The 21,819-nt window shown below is 40.3% G+C and overlaps 1 protein-coding gene across 1 annotated transcript in view; it reads left to right on the top strand.

Annotated features, from left to right (window-relative positions):
• LDB2 (LIM domain binding 2) overlaps positions 1 to 10,972 on the top strand; it is a 387,724-nt gene extending 376,752 nt beyond the window's left edge. The window contains 2 exon segments of the mRNA XM_049789969.1: positions 4,942 to 5,093; positions 10,536 to 10,972. Of these exon segments, the coding sequence (XP_049645926.1) occupies positions 4,942 to 5,093; positions 10,536 to 10,766 (383 nt within the window). The 3' untranslated portion in view covers positions 10,767 to 10,972.
• The last annotated feature ends 10,847 nt before the right edge of the window (positions 10,973 to 21,819 follow it).

Here is a 21,819-nt window from a genome sequence, read left to right as displayed (position 1 = left end):
GTGTCTCCTTGGGAAGAAGACACCATTCACTACATGCTTTGAGCACTTATGGTATCCAGTATATGCACCTAAAATTCATATATTAAACCTTCCTTTATTTTATTTCTTATTTTTTTCAGTGCATGATCGCAAACTTTTCATTCGTCTTATTGAACCCTCAAATCTATTTAACATTATTCCCATTTTATATCTTGGAGCTTGATGTATAAAGCAGAAATTTTTCAAAGTCAATTCCTTAGCCAACAAATGAAAGAGGTCTGTGTCATGGGAGATTTTTTTTTCATGAATCTAAAGTTCATTATTCTCATACCATATTTACCTGCCACTGATGTGACTAATACAGAGAGTGCAATTTTGCTGTATTGCCCCAGATTTTACAAAGAAAGCAATTGGTAGAAGAAAAGAGAAGAAATATGTAGAATTCAAAGTCAAATGAAGAGGAAAATTAGCAGTGAGATCCAGGTTTTTGTTTTTCCTTGACTTTAGAATGCCCTGTTCAACTCTTCTCTAACTGCATGAGCAACAACAGTTGTGTTCCTGGCTTTTTTTTTATATTTGTGTATTTATTTTATATTTTTGACATAGCCATGTTTCATAATATCTCTCAATCTATCATTTATAATCATACAATCACTTTAATTTTTAACATTCCAAAAATAGGATCCCTAATACAAATGGAAAATAAAAGTAATCTACTTACTGACATGAGAATTTTAGAATGGGAAAGAAGTGCAAGAGAACTATGAATTAGTGGTATAGTCCTCTAAATCCAAGCCAACATTCTAAGATATAAAAGTAATTAATGACTTGATTGAGAAGTGTTTGTTCTATTAATTTTTAAATAATATATTTAAGCGCCATGATTACAAACATGTTTATAGTTGGGTTTCAGTTATAAAAAAGAACACCCCACCTTTCACTAGTACAACATTCCCACCACCAATGCCACCCATCTCCATCTTCCCCACCTCCAGCCTGTATTCGAGACAGGCATTCTACTTCTCTCACTCATTAACATTGTCATGATAGTTATCAGTACAGTTTTTTCTCTATCTGAACTCACCACTCTTTGTGGTAAGTTTTATATCATGAGCCAGTCCTTTCTGCCCTCATCTCTATTGTCTCTGGGTGCTATTACAATAATGTCTTTTATTTTTCTTAAATCCCAGAGATGAGTGAGACTATTCTGTGTCTCTCTCCCTCTGACTTATTTCACTCAGCAAAATAGTTTCCATGTCTATCTATGTATAGAAAAATTTCACGACTTCATTTTTCCTGACAGCTACATAGTATTCAATTGTGTATATGTACCAGTTTCTTTAGCCACTCATCTATTGTTGGGCATCTGGGTTGTTCCCAGCTCTTTACAAGCATTGGGAGCTCTCTACTAATAGAGATGAGAGGATTCTGAATGAAAATCTTTGGATATAGGCACAGCATATCTATGAAAGATAAAATAAATATACCAATTGTAATGTATATCACCTGTTTCCTTATGAACTTTGAGAACCATGAACTTGGTTCATGAACGATGAACTTTTAAATGACCCTTATGAGAGACTCTACTCATTGCACATCAGAAGCAATAGAAAAGACATCCGCACCTTCTCCCTTGTGCTGGCCTGCCCCTCACTTATCCCTTCCTCCATTGGCCCCAAGTAATAGGAAAGGACTTGCAAAAATGAGCCTTCTCCTTCCCATGTCAGTGTATCTACTAGCCAGTTGGAAACATTTCTGAAGATTTGTTATTCCTGAGATGATGAATTAATAATTAATTAATCATTAACTAATTAATAAAGCTCTTAAGGATATAAAATAGTTGTGAAATAAAAGTGCTCAGATTCTGAACACACAGTATATTTGGCTCACAATACAGACTAAGAATGACAATTCTTCTGACCACATGACACGAATTTTGATACTTTATGAAAATATGGCTCTCCTAAAATGTGCACATGCCCCAGGTTTAAGTCCCAGCACCACCTGGGCCCCCAGTATCCTCAGGAGAGCATCCAGAGCATTGTCCTGAGAATATTTCAGAACACTGCTGAAGGTGACTTTATTTTTTAAAAGACAAAATGAACCCATTCCTAAATAAACAGTTGCTGCTCATAACTCAGGTGTAAAATAACTTTGTAGGGCCTATAAAAAAGCAACAGTTAGGGTGCTTGCTATGCACACAGAAAATATGGATTCTATTCCTAGCAATACATGTGATCCCCCAACCCTGCCAGCAGTGATTCAAAGAATAGAGATAGGGTTAAGTCCTGAAAACTGCCAGGTGTGGTGCAAGAAAACCAAATGAGTAAATACCAACCCAAAAAAAAATTTTTTTTATCAATGTAATTTGTTGGTTTTCTTTTCTTTTGAAAAATTTTTTAAATTTTTTAATTTAAATTTTTTAAATTTTTATTGTGGTCGAAGTGAATTACAATTCTCTCACAGTAATATTTGAGGCACATATGAGTGAGGGGCATTCCCACCACCAGTTGTCCTCCCTCCACCCTTGTTCCCAGCATGCATCCCACATCTTCCTCCTTTACCCCTCCCCCATAATGCTAGTGCAACTGTTCCCCCCTTGTATAGCTTGTTGTAGATTGGGTATCGATTCTGTTGTCATTGACTTTGGATTTGGTATTCATGTCTGATCAGTTTTTATTTCCACCAAATGAACATTCGACTGTCTGGCCTTGGTACCATCTGGGGAAAGAAAAAAAAGTTAACAAAAAAAGAGAAAAACAAGGAGGAGTCCATCTAGGTGTTATTAATATTCATTTAGAAGAAGGGAGGGAAAAAAAGAAGGAAAAGGTAGTAAAACAAGAAACAAAAAACAATAAGGGAGTATCAACAAGATTACATAAAGAATAAAATAGAATAAGCCAAAAACCAAAACCATCAGCTATGGAAAAAGAAAAAAATTTAAAAAATTAAGACAGACCAGCAACTTCTTTAAAAAAGGGGGGGGGATGAGAGTTGTATTTCTTCTTCTTCTTCTTTTTTTTTTTTTTTTTGTCTTGTTTTGCTGGAACATATTAAGAATATCACTCCAGAGGAACAGGGGTCTAGGTTTAGGTTATACTGGTGATTAGGGAGAGTGGTCTAGCTCTAGACACAAACCACAGACTCCATACCACTGAAAACCATGAGATCTAAGTTTCAACCACCAAACTTTAAAATGTGCCTGTCAAGGAGGCAGATGGGTGATGAAATACAGGATAAAATATTGGCGGGAGTTGACACTGGTGATGTGATTGGTGTTGAAATATTATATGCCTAAAGCTCAACCAATCAATAACTCTGGTTACTGGTATGGTTCTTTAATTAAAAAATATTTTTAAAACAAACGAAGTATGAAGTTTTTTTTTTTTAAATAAGATTCTCTGGAGATTTTAAAGTTTGCAGCATTCTTTAAACAGTAAAGTCCAAATTATGGGTATTTCTACTAAGATTGTGAATCCCTAATTTTCCTCCGTGACTGAGACACTTTAGCTCTTCTTGGCTTTTCCCTTAATCATTTCTGGTAGGGGAGAAGGAAATGGTGGCATGGCAGGAAGCATGCAGCAAGACAACACATAAGCAGCAGAGAGTCTGTAATACTCTCATTCACTCAACTAAAGTTATACTTCCTTGTCTGTGGGCCCTCCCTGAGGAGCCCAGAACCCTCCTTTTTTTTGTTAAGGGAAGGTTGGTTGACCACAGAAGTGTTTATCCCAGTTTCTCATGGTAAGTTACAAAATTTCATTTCCACTGTAAAAGTATTTATAACTCACACCCAATTCCTATGACTTGGTTATTGGTTGGTTACATGTTGGTTATATATATCTTTATGTATATATCTATACATATGAAATAAGAAAGATAAATGAATGTCTTTTATCACATATTAGAAACAAATAAGTAGCATGCATCCATTTTGTATTAAAAGTACATTTTATTTTGGTTTTGTGTAACTTGAAAAGAAATGAGGGTCCAGATAGGATAGCATAGCAAAAAATTCACTTATCTTGCATGCAGTCAACCCCCTTTTGATCCCTGGCACTGCAAACAGTTCCCCAAGCTTCATCAGAGTGATCTTTGACACAGAGCCAGGAGTAAGTCCTGAGCACTGTTGGGAACGTGAAAGGACTAGAAGTTAAGAAATGAAAAAGAGAGAGGGAAAGGAGAAGGGGATGAAAGGGAAGGGAGAGAAGAGGCAAAAGGGAAAGGAAATGGGAAGAGAAAGGAGGGATAAGGAAGGAAAAGAAAGAGGAAGGGAAATATAATGGGAGAGAAGGAGGGTTTTAAGGAAAGGGAAGGAAGGAAGGAAGGAAGGAAGGAAGGAAGGAAGGAAGGAAGGAAGGAAGGAAGGAAGGAAGGAAGGAAGGAAGGAAGGAAGGAAGGAAGGAAGGAAGGGAGGGAGGGAGGGAGGGAGGGAGGGAGGGAGGGAGGGAGGGAGGGAGGGAGGGAAAGAGAGAGGGAAAGAGAGAAAGAGAAAGAAAGAAAGAAAGAAAGAAAGAAAGAAAGAAAGAAAGAAAGAAAGAAAGAAAGAAAGAAAGAAAGAAAGAAAGAAAGAAAGAAAGAAAGAAAGAAAGAAAGGAAAGAAAGAAAGAAAGAAAGAAAGAAAGAAAGAAAGAAAGAAAGAAAGAAAGAAAGAAAGAAAGAAAGAAAGAAAGAAAGAAAGAAAGAAAGAAAGAAAGAAAGAAAAAGAAAGAAAGAAAGAGAGAGAGAAAGAAAGAGAGAAAGAAAGAGAGAAAGAAAGAGAGAGAGAAAGAAAGAGAAAAGAGAAGAATCTACTTATTGTTCATAATTTACAGAAACATTTTCAATAGTAGAAGCAGATAATGAACTGGAAGCTGGGGAGAGAAGGTAGTGGCCAAAAAAACTGGGGGGGGGGGGCAGTTAGTGGTCAAGAAGTTGAAGTGCCCTAGAACTGATCCTTTTCAAATCCTTTCCGTATTACAGCAGAACCCACAAGGCAGCCGACAACAAAACGGAGGAAACGGAAAAACTCCACAAGCAGCACATCCAACAGCAGCGCAGGCAACACCACCAACAGCACCGGCAGCAAGAAGAAGACGTCGGCCGCCAGCCTGAGTCTATCCAGTCAGGTACCTGTAAGTCTCACCTTCCTTCTAGGCCTCACCTCATGCCTGAGCCCAACTCCCCATCCCAGGGGTTGTCCAATGACACTGCTCATGGGAGGGCCAAAAGGGTGTGGAGCAGGGAAGAGGGGTGATTTGAAAGCCTCCCCCAGTGGACTGGGAATTAGGAAGGAGAATTCCGAGTGGGAACTACAGCGGAACCTGGATTGAGAAAGCCCCAGGCAGGAGATAATGTTATTTAAGATTTAAGGAAAACATCATTTAGGAGTGTGCCTGATGGCACAGAAGAGCTCTTGGTCCCCTCATCAGAGGCCCTAGGTACCCCCAGAATCTGACTCCTGTTGCTCAGGCTTCCAACAAATGTTCTTAGAGACTCAAGTAATGAACTCAGTCCCCCTAGAAAAATCAATCTGTGGAGAATTTCACCTTCTCTGTTGCATTATCTTAGGGGGATAAATAGACTCAGGCTAAAATTCAATTCTGTGGTCTCATTAGGCCCTTCCTTGGATTTCTAAGTCTTAACTAGGGAAAAGGGTCCCTTAGTGAGGCCCCTTTGGCCCTCCAAGTTCACTGCTGAGGGCTGTGGAAATGATCCTCTCCACTCATTTTCTTCCCCAAGTCTGTCCTTCTGCCTCTCCTTTCTTCCTTATTCAAAATTGCTCTCTGGCCTCGAAGCAGCCACTGTGGGTGACTTTAAGATTCTCACACCCCTTAGAGCATGTCTTGTCTCTTTTTCCTCCTACAGTCCCCTCCCCTTTTGTTCTGTCCCCTGTCCTGTCTCAGACATGTGCCATTCTCTGCATCCTGACATGTTGGTGACTCTTCCAAGACACTCTATCTTCAGAAATGTGACCTTTCTCTTGATTCTGCCCCCCTCCCCATCCCTCTCCTTACTTTCCTTCTCCCATGGCTCTGTGAGCCTCGCCCCTATTTGGATCCAGCTTCATTTCTCTCTCCATGCGGAAAGAGCCTTCCTTTCTTGGGCTTTCTTCACTTTCTTCCAAATGTGTCTTCCAAATCTGTCCCACCTGTTTCCTGCCCACTCCCCACTCCTGGTGGCTCACTTCTTTCAGGTTCCAACTAACCTTCTTCATCCCTGGAGTAAGGAAAATATATTTTCTGTCCTCCATCCACAGTAGAGCTGGGTTTTATTCCGATGTTGTAGACAGAACTATGCAGAGAAGGGCCAGCCTGGGACAAATGCGGCCTTTCAAACTGAGGACAATTAGGAATTTGAGTCCTAAATAACGCCCGTGTGTTCTGAACCAGGAAGTTGCTTCTAAAGAAAAAGAAATGGATCAAAGGAGGAAAGTGTCTTTTTATTAAAAAACTGGAACAGTCTCTACTTTTGGTTTGAAAAACACGAAGAGCCTGGGCTAAGTCAATGAATTCAAAGGGACACACCAACCGCCACTGATGGATCTGATCCTAGAATCTTGGATATTGACTTTTGTTAGCTTCTGCTAATAAATGGGAAAAGCTCATTGCAAGGAACGCATTTAGAAGCCATGACCCTGGCCCAAGTCAGTTCTGATGTTTGCTGACCAGCCATGATCATTCTTTGCCAGAGATCCACCATAGTTATAGAGGGAAAGAACACTTAGTTTGTGCTAGAGAATGGCAAAGAGCTTTCCTCCTTCCTGCCAGCTCAGGTTCCTACAATCAACTCTGAGGGCATAGTGCTGAAAGGATTTTGCAGCCTAACTGGGCTTGGTGACTCTCCCTTGCTTAGGTCTGGCCTCGATGGAGCTAATCATATCCATGATGTCTACTCAGACACACCTGGCTACATTGGAATCATTTTCATTATAATTTTAAAAAAGCATATTAGTTTTGGGTTTTTCAGGGTAATTTTTTCTAGTTTGTATGTCCTCCTCCAAACCAACAATTGCATTTTTGTGTCTGATCCAAGTGTGTTTTTTCCAATGGTTGGGTTTTTGTTTGTTTGTTTGTTTTTTGTTTGGTTGTAATTTTCTTGAATAACAAAAGACCCTTTTGAGATTTAAGGACCCTTTGGAGATTTCTCTCCTAGAGAGCAAGTCAAATTTCTACCCAGTGTTCACACCAGGTCTTCAGAGAGGTGATGGTGAAGGAAAATGTCCAGGTAGAGAGGAGAGAGGGGTAGGCAAACAGCTTGGGATCCTGCATACATGTGCTTACACACTAGTGGGATGGATGCTTGCTGCTCAGCATCTGGTGGCTTCTTTGATCATGTCTTTGAATCCACCAATTGCACCACCCCTACTGAATTCACCAACTGTACTACCCCCACCATGTCAGTGGCTCTTTCCGCCCAACTTTATCTGCAGGCCTGGCTAGCATGTGCAGAGGCATCAACAGATTGAGGATGTCACTAGACCACAGCTGGGGGTCTCTGCTGGCTTAGCTTTCACAGTAGCAACATGTGTGCGCGTGTGTGTGGTCCAAAGACTAGGGTTTAATCCTTGGATTCTGCTTCTCACTCCATGAGCAGGGGCTAGGAGCGATCCCGAACTGCAGCCTCAACTCTGGGAGGGATGGAGACCTGTGTCATTCAACAGCAGTGACCCCTTCTGGCCAATTTAAGGAGAAGCATTGAGGGGCCCTGAAAGGAGTCACTTCCAGTCCTCCTCAGAGGTTGGTGGTCCTTGCACGGGGGATTAGTCAGAAGCTGTGACAGGGGCAAGAGCTGGTGGCCCCAGAGGCAGAGATCTGCCTCGGGGGAACCCAGGGCAGAGGAGTGAAGGCTCCACTCTTGCCTCCTGTGGGGCACTGGAGCTAGCAGAGTTGGGAAGGAAATGCGCTCACTGCCATTTTGAATGTCAAATGTTGGGGGGATTTTGAAACACGGGGTTGGTGGGAAAATGATGCCAACATCCTCTAGGGAGAAGTAGCCCCGAATATGTTCATGTGTCTGTTTATGTTGCATTAAGGAAAGCCAACCACATCAGAAAACCGCTCTCCTAGCCATGGGGTTGGAAGGACTGGGTTTAAACATGTGTGTGATTCCCTAGGTGGCCCCAGCATGGGTGGACACTAGAAATCCTTGTCAACAAAGTTCTTTGATCGCTTGCCATTGTTGACTCACTCACTTGAACACATGTGTGTATAGACACACACACACACACACACACACCACTTGAATGAGCAGGTAGTCAACCCAAGATGGCTGGTCTTTTAGAATCAGGCAATTTTGGCATCTCTCAGAAATGTAGTCTGTTATACTATCCATGCCTGGGCATCTTTTTCCTGCTGTTTTGAACAAAAACACACCAATGATTTTTGGTGAGCCCTGGATCAGCCCCAATCGAAGCCATCCAAATCACTTTTATTTTAATACATATAGCATTTTCTTGAAGAATTTATATTTGCTGATATATTGAAGGCTTTGGAACATTGGGAATGTCTTTATTTCCTAACATCACGCTTAAGTTGGCTGCTCATCTTTCCCCACTGTTTCTCCCCCGTTCTGCCTCACCTCCTCCTCCTCCAATCAGACTCTCTCAATGACCTTGAACTCATAATACTAATGCTGAGAGCACCTGGGCTAGTTCTGACAACTTTCTCCTGCCTTGTGTATATGAGCTGCATCTAAGTCCCAAGATTCAAACCACTCCAGTTGTTCTCTGACTTCTAGGCCCTTTGCTTCTTGATCCAGAAACACATTTCCTAAGTTGCTGTAAGTAAATAAAGGACACATTTTTCTCAGGAACATCCACTGTGGGTCACGTGGCAACTGGCTTATTTAGCCTGGCAATATTGTCAGAAACTACCAGACACCTAAAATCCTATTAGGTCACAGCCTGCATCTCTTTAGCAGTACCTCACTTTGAGAGACTCTCTTACCTTTCTTGCACTCTTTGCTCCCTCATCAGTGCATCCTGAGAAAGACACATTCCTGGTGCTGCTGTGTTTGTCCTGCCCATATTTAAATTCTCTACTTTGTGGCTTTTTTAAGCCCTTTTTCATCAGATACATCAAAAAAAGAAGAAAGTAAGAAAGAAAACACAATCTGGAAGGTTAGGAATGATTGACCCACCATTCCTGGGACTCAATCCATCCATCAAAGAATAGTTCCGAATCCCAAACTCACCAAATAGTAGTAAAGGAATTTTCCCCCATTTGACATCTTCATAGGTCTGGGCAGAATGGTGGGCTATACCTTTGGCACCAGGCCTTTGGCTGACATTCATAGTTTTTATCTTACCCTCATCATGGTGAGGACTTCTGTCCAGTTGGGCATTCTGTTGAATTACAAATTCCTTCTCAGGAAGAGCTTCTTTACATGTCCAGGATCATCTGGCCACCTCTTCTTTCTCCAGCCCCTAAAGTCTTCTAACTGCTGGCTGCCTTCCTGGAGTCCTAAGCTTTGAAATAAATGGTGGCTCAGAGTTTACTCTGCTGTTTCCACCTGCCAAGGGATCCCACATGATGCCGGGCTCACCTAGCAGCCGCCCAGAACCTCTTTGGCACAAAGAGCCCATGTCTGAGCTCTGTGATTTCAGCCCTGTCCTGTGTCTCTCTCTTGTCTGCTCCTGGCTAGAGTAGGTAGCTTTTTGGTTTGCATGGGAGGACAATTTGTACTTCAGGCATGACTAGAGAGATTCTTCTTTCCCGTTTCCATTTCTGCTGGCTACCAGCATCCTTGGTGTAATTATAATTAGCGCTCTTCCTCTTCCTTTTATGGCACCAGCTGGACAGCCTGGTTCTCTTTCCTGCCCAGATTGGTGGCAGAGCTGCCTGTGTGGGGATAGGTGACAGGCACCATGAAATAACAGATGGTAAATTCAGGGCTTGTTGGCAATCAGCAGGTTTTTGCTAATGACTTAATTAGCTATGCAAATTGTCAAATCAGTGTGAACATTGTTTTTATCGAAAACTTTACCTAAGTTAATTACCATAATTAAGTAGCAGAATGTCAAGGATATTGGCTGCATAAAAGGGCCTGGCTGAGTAGAGAAAAGAGTTTCTGTCTTCAACTAAAAGGTAGACCATCCTTAGGACGGAGGAAATGCCCTTTGGTGGATATGGTAGACCCGGCTCATTTCCGAAGCCACCCAGTGGCCCTATATCCAAGTGGTAGATTTTTGGAGGTATCGAGAAACACCCCCAAGAAAGTGCCACCGTCCTCGCCAAAAAGTCCCCGGTTGTCTAGGCAAGTTCCAAGCGTGGATTTTCTTAATTTTGAAAAATCCATTTTTTTATTTCTGCAGATTGCTAGCATTGCTCGTTCTCCGGTGTCAGGCCGCACCCTAAGGACATAAACTCGCGTGGTTGTTCCCCATCAGGAGGCGATGTTTATTTCCTGTAGAAATCCAATATGCGTCTCAGCCCCCCCGACCTTGGGACTTGACCCCTGCTGTGCAGTCCACACGTGTATCTTGTCCTAGACACCCCAACTCCTCCCGCTAGTGTTTTAAGCTGAGCTTCTCTCTCCCCAAGTTTCCCTGTAATAATATCAGCTGCTGTTCACAGGATGTGATGGTGGTAGGAGAGCCAACTCTGATGGGAGGTGAGTTTGGGGACGAGGACGAGAGGCTAATCACTAGATTAGAAAACACGCAGTATGATGCAGCCAACGGCATGGACGACGAAGAAGACTTCAACAATTCACCCGCCCTGGGAAACAGCAGCCCATGGAGCAGTAAACCTCCTGCCACCCAAGAGACCAAATCAGAAAACCCCCCACCCCAGGCTTCCCAGTAAGAACCCACCACCAAGGATCCTTGCTCCAAAGGCTCCATGTTTCCCATCTTCACGTCCAGGAAAGGAAAGCAGCAAAATTTAAAGAAACAAAAAACACAAACACAAACAAAAAAAGTTTCCACGCCCATCTCTAAATCCAAACCACTGCTATTTGAGTTCCTTGTTTTTTAGTTTTGGTTTGTTTGTATATGTTTGTTTGCTGTTTTCATTGATCCTTTTTAGAAGGTCACCACAGGTCATGCATATATGGCACTGGTGGTAATTAGAACCAGAGATGGGGGGGAAATGCCTGGCCCAGCTGGAAATATGAATATGCCTCATGTTGACTTTTCTTTCTCTGCTTTCAAAGAAGGCCCAATTCAAGCATCAGGGCTCAGGGTCTCACGGACATGCCGCAAACTATTAGAAGATGACTTTTTAATATTGTAAAATATTTTCTGCTTTTTGACTTGCATCTGAGAGTTTCTTGTTTCAGTAAAAAAAGAAAAGGAAAAAAATCAGCTTTTTGGAAAGTAATTTAAATGTACCTATATATATTTTTTTTCCTTCACCTTTGCTTTCATTGGGTAACAGCTAAGAGGGTCCTAGCAGGATAATTTATGGGCAAGCTGACATTCTGTTTGGTTCCTGAGCCCAAGATAGTTCTATTTAGCCCCAGCGCTGAAACAAGAAATGTCTTTACCATCAAAGACACCAACGCAAATGTGTTTTATGTAAAGAAAGATACTTGGTCCCTGGAGAATTGATACGTTTTTAAAATTGCTGTTGATCCAAATACTTTCAAGCCATGTAATCCATTAATTTTGTGGGCAGTTTAATAAATCTACAGCCTTTTTGTGTTGTTTTTATTTTTAAATTGTACCTGAGCTGACTGTTATTTCTTTCTATAGTATATTTCTTGTATAATATTTTGTAAAGCCCTCACCTGGTTCTTTTCTGGGGACTTTTCTTGGGGGCAATGCCAGTGTATTTATGTGAAACTTTATATGAGAACTAAGTTTCCATTTGCATAGTAATCCGTTCCTTCACACCTGTAAAGACACAGTGGCTCCGTGTGTTCTAAAACAGCTGTATTTTATGTATGCTTTACTGATAAGTGTGCCAATAATAAACTATGTTAATAACCAAATGCTAGTGAGTTTGGTTATTCATTAAACAAGTATCAAATTCCATCCACAAGTCAAAGAGATTATCCAAGGTTTAAGGTGACTTGCCTGGTAAATGGCCAGTTGCAGTTCCATTCCCAGCACTGCATCTGGCCCCCGAAGCAACGTTAGGGCTCATTCTTGAGCCCAGCCAGGAATAGCCCCTGAATACAGCTAGGTCTGACCCCAAAACTCCCAAAAGAACTCTGGCCACAGTAATCAGAGAGTCGAATCTTGACTATGTTGCCTAGATCCAAATGGAGACTTGTAAAACCAGTGCCCTTTTTATATAATGTGTGGTCCATTCCTCACAAGATGGGCAGACATATTACTGCTTCCCTTTGTCTCCCCGCAACCCACCATGGGCACTGTGCCCAAGAACACCAGAGTAAGCGTATAGTTTTGGTCTGCATGCCCTGTGCTCACTCAGTGGCAAAGTGATGGATTCCACTCATTGAATGCTATACTCTACACCAAACAGTTCTATGGAAGGTTCATTGTATTATCTCTGTTTCCATATAGTAAGCACTAATAACTCAAAAATAATTCAAAAATCGGGTATTAAGGAACATGTCTAGGTTCTGCTCAACCCAGGTTTGAACCCAGCACTACATTGGCCCTGAATCTTGCCAACTACAGCATTGGAGGCTCCTGATAACTGCCAGGCTGGTCCAGGTAATCCCTGGCACAGAAGGACTAGAGCAGCATTATATCCTTTGAACCTTTGCAATGAACTGCCTTCCTGGTTGGTCAACATTCACTGGGTCACCCCCCAAGAACCCCATTCCTACCCAATTCAAAGCCTTGTTGGATTGATTTTCTGCAAGATTTGTTACAAAGAGTACAGAACATTCACCTCTAAACTTTTTTAAATGAAAAAGACCTTTCCCATGTTTTTATACTTTGTACACATGACTAAAATGAGAGAAAATTTGTTTGGGTGGGTTGTCTCACATACTAGGGAACTAGCATCTCAGAAAATTCTGAAAAATAAACTTTGAAAAAGAAGAATAGTTGAGTTCCATTCCTATATGTAAAGCCTGAGGCCAGGATTTGGGGCATGCTGCTGGTGATTGAGGAAAATATCTCCATGCAGTGGTATGAAGGGCTGAGGACAAAGTCACTTTAAAGAAACAGAACAGATTTAGAGATTAACAGTCTAAAATAAACTGTGAGCTCCTTTCATCAGTCTGTCCCAGTACTACTCCATAAAGGAGGGTTCAGAACCTACATCTCACTGCTGGGTTTCTTTCTTAAGCTACCTGCCACCTTTACCTATATCTTGAAGCTATTGATGGACCTCAAAGATCGAAGAAGGCAACAATCCTACCCTGTTGTGATGTGTGTACGGTGTGTGTGTGGGAGGGGGTCAGTCTGGGAAGAGTTCCAATTGTCAGCTCCAGGGCCTGGGACAAAAGTGCAAATAATAAAGCTTAGTATGTATGTAATCACTGCCATCCTGGGATCCCTACAAATTAAAACGTTGGTCAACTGATCAACTCCATTCAGTGACTTATCTCTCTCGTAGCTCTAAGATGAGACTGTTGGAATTCAAACATGGATGTCTCTCGACTACAAAGACTGGACTCTTACCAGATTACCATATCACCTCTCTGGAAAACGAACATTTGGGAAAATATGAGAGACAGTAGTAAGAAAGTCAAAAGAAATATAGACAAATACTTTAATGCTCCTTTCTTGCATACTGACAAGGAAACTTGCCATTTATTTACCACCGTACTTCATAATTATGTTTTCTTTTGCTAATTTAGCATCATCAACATATAATTTTTGCAAATGACACCCTGGACAGTCTCTTTAATATTTGTTCCAGGAAGTCATTGTTGCATGTCAAATTAACTCTTACTTGAGAAAATGATTTATTATCAGTTACCCTTCGGAGTGTGTGGTTCTCTGCTAGGTGGCTAGCACCTAAAGACTCAGATGGTGATGGGAACTGGAGTCCCCTCTTCGATAAGGTTTTGAATGCAAGATAGTGTCTTTACATTGCTGACTATTGATAAAGGAGATATTCAGGGGTCTTGATGGGAATTCCATCTTCTAGCCTCTTCAGAAGATCATTAGAATAGACTAAGATCTGAAAAAGAGTGTTCTAAGAGTCAGCATTACAAGAAAAATAATAATTTCCAGCACTACTAAAAGGCATCTCTCTGGTTGCTCATTATCAAAATAACCCATATTCAAAGCATGGAGGCTGCATTACAGTCCTAGATGGAGGAGTCTGGGCACACAGAGCAGGAAGAAATGCTTGGCAACCACCTTCAAAAACAATCAACACCCAGCACCATTTACAACCTGACACCAGTTTTTCTTTACGTGCCTCCACATTCATCTCATATCCATCTTTACACATGTTTTTTGTTTTTTTAGAACATTGTCCCCACCCTACCTTAAAGCACTTCATCTTTGAATGACAATGTAAAAGCCCAGCCTGAAGCTTTATTCTATGAGCTATATTCCCAACTCTGACTGGAGACTTTCTTCTTGTCCCTCTGGAGACCAGATGTACCAGCTTCCATCTTCTTGCTTAGTCCTTACCTAAAAGTTGTTAAATTCCCCTCACAGTCCCTCTAGACTCCCCTATTTCTGTTATGTATCATGATTTCCATCAGAATTCTCAATATCAAACCTTATATGTTGGTGAAATAGATATACATCTAAAATTCTCAAGCAGAAGGCCAGAGACATAACACAGCAGTAGGGCATTTGACTTACATGCGGCCAATCCAGGAGGGACCCAGTTCGATTTCTGGCATCCCATATGGTCCCCCAGCCTGCCAGGAGGAATTTTTGAGCGCAGAGCCAGGAGTGACCTCTGAGCTCTGCTGGGTGTGGCCCATAAATCAATCAATCAATAAATAAATAAAGTTTAAAAAATAAAATTCTCAAGCAAAAATCTCTCAAGTTATAGTTTCCCATGTATAATCCTATTCAAGTTTAGTCTGTAACTCTGTGTCACAACTAAGGTAGCATTTGTCTCTTTAGGTCAATCAAGTGGGAGATAGAGAAGACAAGTTCCTTAGAAGCCAAATATGCACAAAACAAGTTTTGTGAGGCATTGACCGGGCCAATTTATAACAGTGGAGGCAGAATTACCCCATAGACAACAGTCACTGTGGAATGCTTTTTCTGGCCAGCTCCCACTGGAAAAATAAAGATGCTACACAGCTCAACTTGCTTTGCAATAATCTCTAAATCATAGCAGTGTGTAACTACAGACATTACCTTTTTGAATGACACCTGGACAAGCTACAGTAATGTGGTTCAAGTTGATGGCTCAGTTCTTATTTTGAGACAGTGGCTCCCAGGCCAAGAAGTAAAAAAAAATCACACCTTCTGGATCTGCTTATGCTGCATCAAATAAATTATAAATTATAAAGACAAGCCCAATGTCAGAGGCACAGAAATACACATTTTTCACCATTCCTTTATTCATGACTATGACAGGATAAAATGGGTGAACAATTAAATTAAAATCAGTCACTGGGACCATCACATGACATGAATAATCTATATGCCAACATTAAAACAATGATATTTTTTTAAATCTGGGAGCCCTCATAAAATCAGATCTGACAAAAGACTCACCCTTTTGGATACCTGAGGGAAGTACTCGGCTGACATTGAGTTGTGGCCACCCCTTTTTTTAATAACTGGTTTGTTTTTTTTCAATTCATTACTCTCAACCCATCAGTCACTAGATTTGTTTCACTCTAATTCACCCTACTTCAAAACTGTACTTGGAAGTAGTCTTGCAGGCTCCATTTTACAGATGTGAAAACTGAGACTCAGGTAAGTTCATTGACACCTGGACCATTCAGCCAAGAAGAAGGGGAAGTAAGATTTGGATGTGAATCCTCAAGACCCAAGATGTGCTCCTTCCACCTAACCCTTTTGTTGTATAGGCGTTGCAACAACTGTTTTTTTTGGTATTAGTGTTAGGTTGAGAGTTCAACAGGCAGAATCTCATTGAATCTATACATCATCTTGTTATGGATGATACGAGGTTGTTCTCTCCCTCTTGCAGATGTTTCTTTTAATGTCACATAATTCAATCTTAAATTTGAAACACTTTGTTAGACTTGTATCAGGGATAAACTCTTGAAGTCAGGGACACTGGGGTGGTGGGAAGGTGGTACATGTGCCTGACCTGGGACCAAGTGGTAGCATACACCTTTCTACCCTTAGTAGGTATTTTCAGTGATTCTCAAAGTATGCCAGTATATGCCATCTTCCTGATGCTGAAATGCAGCTGGAGATCTTTTCAGGACCTTGAAATCTTAAGAGGCTCTGACAAGGAATTAATAAACAAATGCCCTAGACCCTGCAGGAAATGTTATTTTCTCTTCATTTCTCTTTAACCTTGAGCTAAACATTTAATGCAATAGGACAACACATCCTGTTCTGTTGCTACACAGAATGCAGTGGGAACAAGACCAACAGGATCATTTTCCCAAAGCAGCAATGCAGAATTCTTGGGAAGTTTGTTTGATAGGAAGTCTCCCCTCTATCTTCCATAAAATGAATTTTCTAGACTTCCCTTTTTCTCTGTTTGCAAAGGAATACATTGTCCTTGTAATCACTAAACAAGCAGGAACAGGATAGAAAAATGAATTTACTAATGCAGTACAACCATGCTCTGATGCATAACCTTCCAGATTTTACTTCTTAGCATTAAAAGACTTTGAGACACCATAATATTGGTAATATAGAGAATTAACTAACACATACCTGCCTTTGGGGGGGTGGGGCCACACCCTGTGACATCAGGGGTTACTCCTGGCAATGCTCTCAAAAATCGCTCCTGGCTTGGGGGACCATATGGGATGCCAGAGATTGAACCAAGGTCTGTCCTGGGTCAGCCATGTGCAAGGCAAACACCCTACTGCTGCACTACCACTCCAGCCCCACACCTGCCTTTTTAATATAATTTTGTGCCACTAGTCTTTGAACAATACTTTATTTTCCATATAATGGTTTACTACTAAAATATGCTATATATATTAAGCCCTCGATTTAACTCTGGCCAACTCCTTTTTAACATCCTATTAAATTTTTATAATTATTCATTAGCAAGCTACTCAAAGGTTGCTAAGAATATTAAATTAAAATTTTCCTGAGTATTTTTCGCTTGAATAACACCTTGTTGAATCTTATAAGGGATTTCTACATTAATCTCACATGCAAGTTGCTTACAATATATTTGGAAAAGAGAACAAGAGCATAAAATGTCACCTAGGGTATATACAACTTAATAAATTCAAAGCACCAACAAACTAGAAAAGCTCTCGAGAGTTAAAGGGGTATTCATTGTGTGCTTATTGTGCTATGCATTCCATCTCACTCACAATTCAAGGATACCAGGAATTTTGCATATGAAGTCCAGAGAAGCTGAATGATGACCAAGATTACCCAGAGAAAATAAAGTCAAATTGGAATCATGACTCTAAAGTGTGTCCATTATCTGGAAAGGCAGAGGAAATCATTAAGCAGCAGAAATGCTATTTGTGAAACTTGGGAAAAAGTTTTTAGGATGGTGGGTGGCTAATTCATTGGTCTGTATTTCCACATCTGAGTGTCTGGTTACCTCTCAGTTTCACCTTTATCCTTTATCTTCCTTTTCACATTTATCACTGAAGACAACATGGTTTAGAATTATTGAGAATACTGAAGACTTTGGAATCTAAACAAAACTCTATTCTTTGGCATTTGTGGTTGTTTCTACAAAGATGTTCTGAAGTCATTGAACTAAAAATGCACAAAATGGCTATTAAAATTATAAATTAAGATATACAGAAGCAAGCTCCAAGGTTCCACCCAGCCTTGAGACTTTCTAGGCTCCTATTTATTCTAAAATGTCACCAGCCTGGACAGAGGGGGGAAATTTTTCATATTTTAATGGCCTTCAAGGAATCTTAAGAAAATATTATTCTTGATCAGTGAAACTATTTAAAGGGAAATTCTTTGTATTGCTTTTAAAAGACAGTAGCAAATTAGGGAAATCGCTCAAAGAGCTAGAACATATTTCTTGAGTTTATAAATTCTACTTCTGGGACTCACCTATTTTCCAAGTGTAGCCTTGGAGACCCCCAGTACCTCAAACTGATCATTGAGTTGCTAATTCTTCACTCCTAGATTGAGAATCATTTGGAGAGGCTTCAAGACACAATGATTGCTGCAAGTCTCACCACCATGTTCAAATATACTATATAGCTCGATTCCTTTCCCAATAATCAGCCATTCTTTCTATCTCTTAATTCCTAATTATAGCGAGTTACTCTATCTTTGAAGAGTCTCCTGTCCTTTTCTAAAGCAAAAATTAATGCTCTCGTAGAAATTCACAGAAATCCACACATGAGGGTAAAAAGACTTTAATTCCTGGGGTCTAGCTGAAGCTTAGAATATTCAGAATGAATGTGGTCATTTTTGTAGAAATATTTATTAATTTTTTTGTGAAAATATCAGCTTTATTTGGAGGACAAGACTGAAGCCCAAAGCCTCAGCATCAGTTCCAGCCAAAACGCCTAATTTTTTTAATTTTTTGAAATAAATTCCCAATGCATGATCTTTTCTCCATTGCTAGTTCTGACTCACTGGAATGGTTTGGCAGCTGGTGCTGGAAAAGCTGTGAAGTTCACTGGGCAGGAAAAGCAAATGATCTGTCAGCAGTACCTGTTACTGAGAGAAGCTGAGGGTGGGACTCAGTTTTCTTCAATTTGCCATCTCCACCCAAACGTGCAGGTGTTTCCAAGGCAGAAGTGATGTCTGTGGGCTTTATGGCAATAGTCTACCTAGAATAATGTTCTAAGACTGTCCCAGTTTTACCCATCATCCTAGGAAATCCCTTGTCTCAAACTAACTTGACTTGAGCTGCATCACTGGAGCTCTGGAGTTTCTTTTTGCATTCCAGGTGCTTCCCGCTTTGTCTCTAGTTTCACATTGACTGTAATGGAGAAATATTAATGATATAATTTTATAGCAAGGGAAACTAACATGAAAAATCATTAAGGGAAATGATCCCAACCATACAGCTAATAAACTACAGAGATGATATTTAATCTTGGGTAGAAATGACTGTACTATCTGTGTTGATAACTTGGAATTTTCATTTAATATAAGACCAACATAGAGGCCAAAGAGATAGAACAGTGGTAGTGCATTTACCTTGCACCTGGCCAACCCAGGACCTATGGTGGTTCGATTCCCAGCATCCCATATGGTCCCCTGAGCCTGGTAGAGGCGATTTCTGAGTGAAAAGCTAGGAATAAATAACCCTGAGTGTCACCAGGTGTTACCTCTATGGAGGGCATAGAGTTGACTAGTGAGAAGATATGCCTCAGACATCCCAGACCCCACATAATTTAAGTTGTGCTATCCACACCTGCCTCTCACACCTTTTCTTTTTTTTAGTGGAAGATAAACCCTGCTCCCTCAAGCTTACTGTTAACAAAGTCCTCACACACTATAGAATCTGGCAGGTTGGAAAGCATTCAAAGGACATTGGTAGCATACCACATCTTGGGAAGTCCAGGAATATTCCAATGAAAAGTTTCATTTCCCCTTTGTACTAGAAGCTAATCCTGCATCATTTAATGATTCACCTGTGATTTTGCTAAGGCAAGTGAAAATTAGAGTGTGTTTCTGCTTTGCACTTCAGTTATATCTGCAACTGGGCTTGAGGAGTTTGCATTTGCCAAGTGAGACTCTTCAAATATTGGCAGAGAACATCTGGGATAAGGGAATGTATCTCCGGAGGAGATTTTTCTGTAAACTGCATACTACATTCTCCCTATTCCACCACCCATGGGTGTCAGAATTTTTTATCTCTCGCCACAGACAAGACGAATACAAAAACCCTAAACTGCATTTTTTTCCTGAAAAAAAAAATTCTTTAAATGAAAGAACATAGTTTTGTTTTTTTTTTACAAAGTCAGTCTTCCTGATGATTAGATCATAATTCCTTCCTTTCTATCAAGGAAGTGCATAGAGGTGACTCCCCATTAAAAAAAAATATAACAAATCATTTATTTTCCTATTCCTGGGATTTAAAATGAAAACCTGCTTAAAAATGGCATCCAGACTGACTACAACAACTATGACTGAGTAGAACATTTTTTTCTGGGACCATAAAGAAAGACCTTGGGGTTGGAAAACTAATATGTCTGGAACCTGTGATCAGTTTTATCTCTTAGGCCAAGGGAAATTCCTTTTTCAATTTCCCCAATGTTTACTGGACCTTTGCAAAAAAAATATTACCACATCTGTCCCCCATTTTTTTAATTTTATTTGTCTATTCTAGATAGGGGATCCCTCCTTTTTTTTTTTTTTTTTTTTTTTTTTTTTTTTTGGTTTTTGGGCCACACCCGGCGGTGCTCAGGGATCACTCCTGGCTGTCTGCTCAGAAATAGCTCCTGGCAGGCACGGGGGACCATATGGGACACCGGGATTCGAACCAACCACCTTTGGTCCTGGATCGGCTGCTTGCAAGGCAAACGCCGCTGTGCTATCTCTCCGGGCCCTGGATCCCTCCTTTTTCATAGGATGTTAGAACATGAATCATTTTGTTTTGCCTGATATCTCCGTGTCTTCCTACAAATTGAGAAAGGAAAAAAATAGGATCCAGGTGTCAAGTGTCTCAGGTGTATTGAGTGGAAAAGAATGGTCAGGTCTAAATACCCAAACCAAAGCCAAAGACAATAAAATCAAGAGATTCAAACTATAATTAGCTAAATACAAAATGGACATGTTACACTAGTAGACCAGGAGTCTAAGGGTGGAGGTATGGAATACCTGCTGGGAACTCAGGAGAAGGGAGGTCAACATTGGTGGTGGGAATGGCCCTAATTCACTGTCATTATATGCCTGAAATACAAATGTAAAGGATTTGTAATTCAGAATGTTCTCAATAACATTAAAAATAAAGGCTTCCAGTGGTTATCCTGAAAAAAGACAGTTGTTATGACCACCATGAAAACAAACAGCTTTTTTACCCAAGGGGTAAGTAGGAGACCCTGAACCCAAAAGAGAGTCAAGTAGAATGCAAGATGATAGGATGATGGAATGTGGAGTAGAAAGACAGTATCTTCTAATCAGCCCATTTCATGTGACTCTGTGACTTTTTCTCCTTTTGGCAAAATGGAAAGACACTGTCTAGGTATCAGAAAGTAAACACATATACACACAGAGGCAAAATTGAGTCATTGGATGATGTGACATGCTGCCCCAGATAACATTTATTTTCTTCTTACTGTTATTAGACCTAAAATACTTTGTACTAATAAGAACCCTGAACTGAACACTCCTTGGTCAGAAATGTGTAGTAAGAACTACACAAAGGCGACTCCTTTGGCCAATATTCACCTGTTTCACCTGGACTAAGTTAAAAAGCTTTCCTGATATTTCATTTCCATTTTCTGTTCACACCAAGTATAATTATATAGACTAATTTCTGATCCCCAAATGAATATACCCTTCCAAAAATTATGATTTTCCTACAAGTATCCCAAATAGTAGCCACCTGTACTTTCAATAGTTCCTGTAATTTATGGCTGATATAATCACAGAGAAAACTCATAAGTACAGCAATGTGCCCATGTCAACAATTTTACATATTTTAGATTTATGAGGAGATTTTTTAATTAAATAGTAATTATGAAATTGACTTAGGTTTTTCAAAATTATTAGCTTCCAATCTTATATTAGCCCCATGTGAAATGTTCAGATGAATTGGAGACAAACATAAAAAAGGCATGAGAAGAAAAAGGAATACTAAATCAAGAACTAAAAAATAATGACTGAAAAATGTAAAGGTATATACATAATGGCCTAACTTTGCTAAACACGAAGATTAGGGAACATTTTAAAAATTAGATGGGTGCAGCCAACCC

The sequence above is a fragment of the Suncus etruscus genome, chromosome 16 (genome assembly GCF_024139225.1).
Source record: "Suncus etruscus isolate mSunEtr1 chromosome 16, mSunEtr1.pri.cur, whole genome shotgun sequence".
Classification (NCBI taxonomy): Eukaryota; Metazoa; Chordata; class Mammalia; order Eulipotyphla; family Soricidae; genus Suncus; species Suncus etruscus.
The sequence above is the reverse complement of the archived record's forward strand: the minus strand, read 5'-3'. Positions and strand labels throughout refer to the sequence as shown.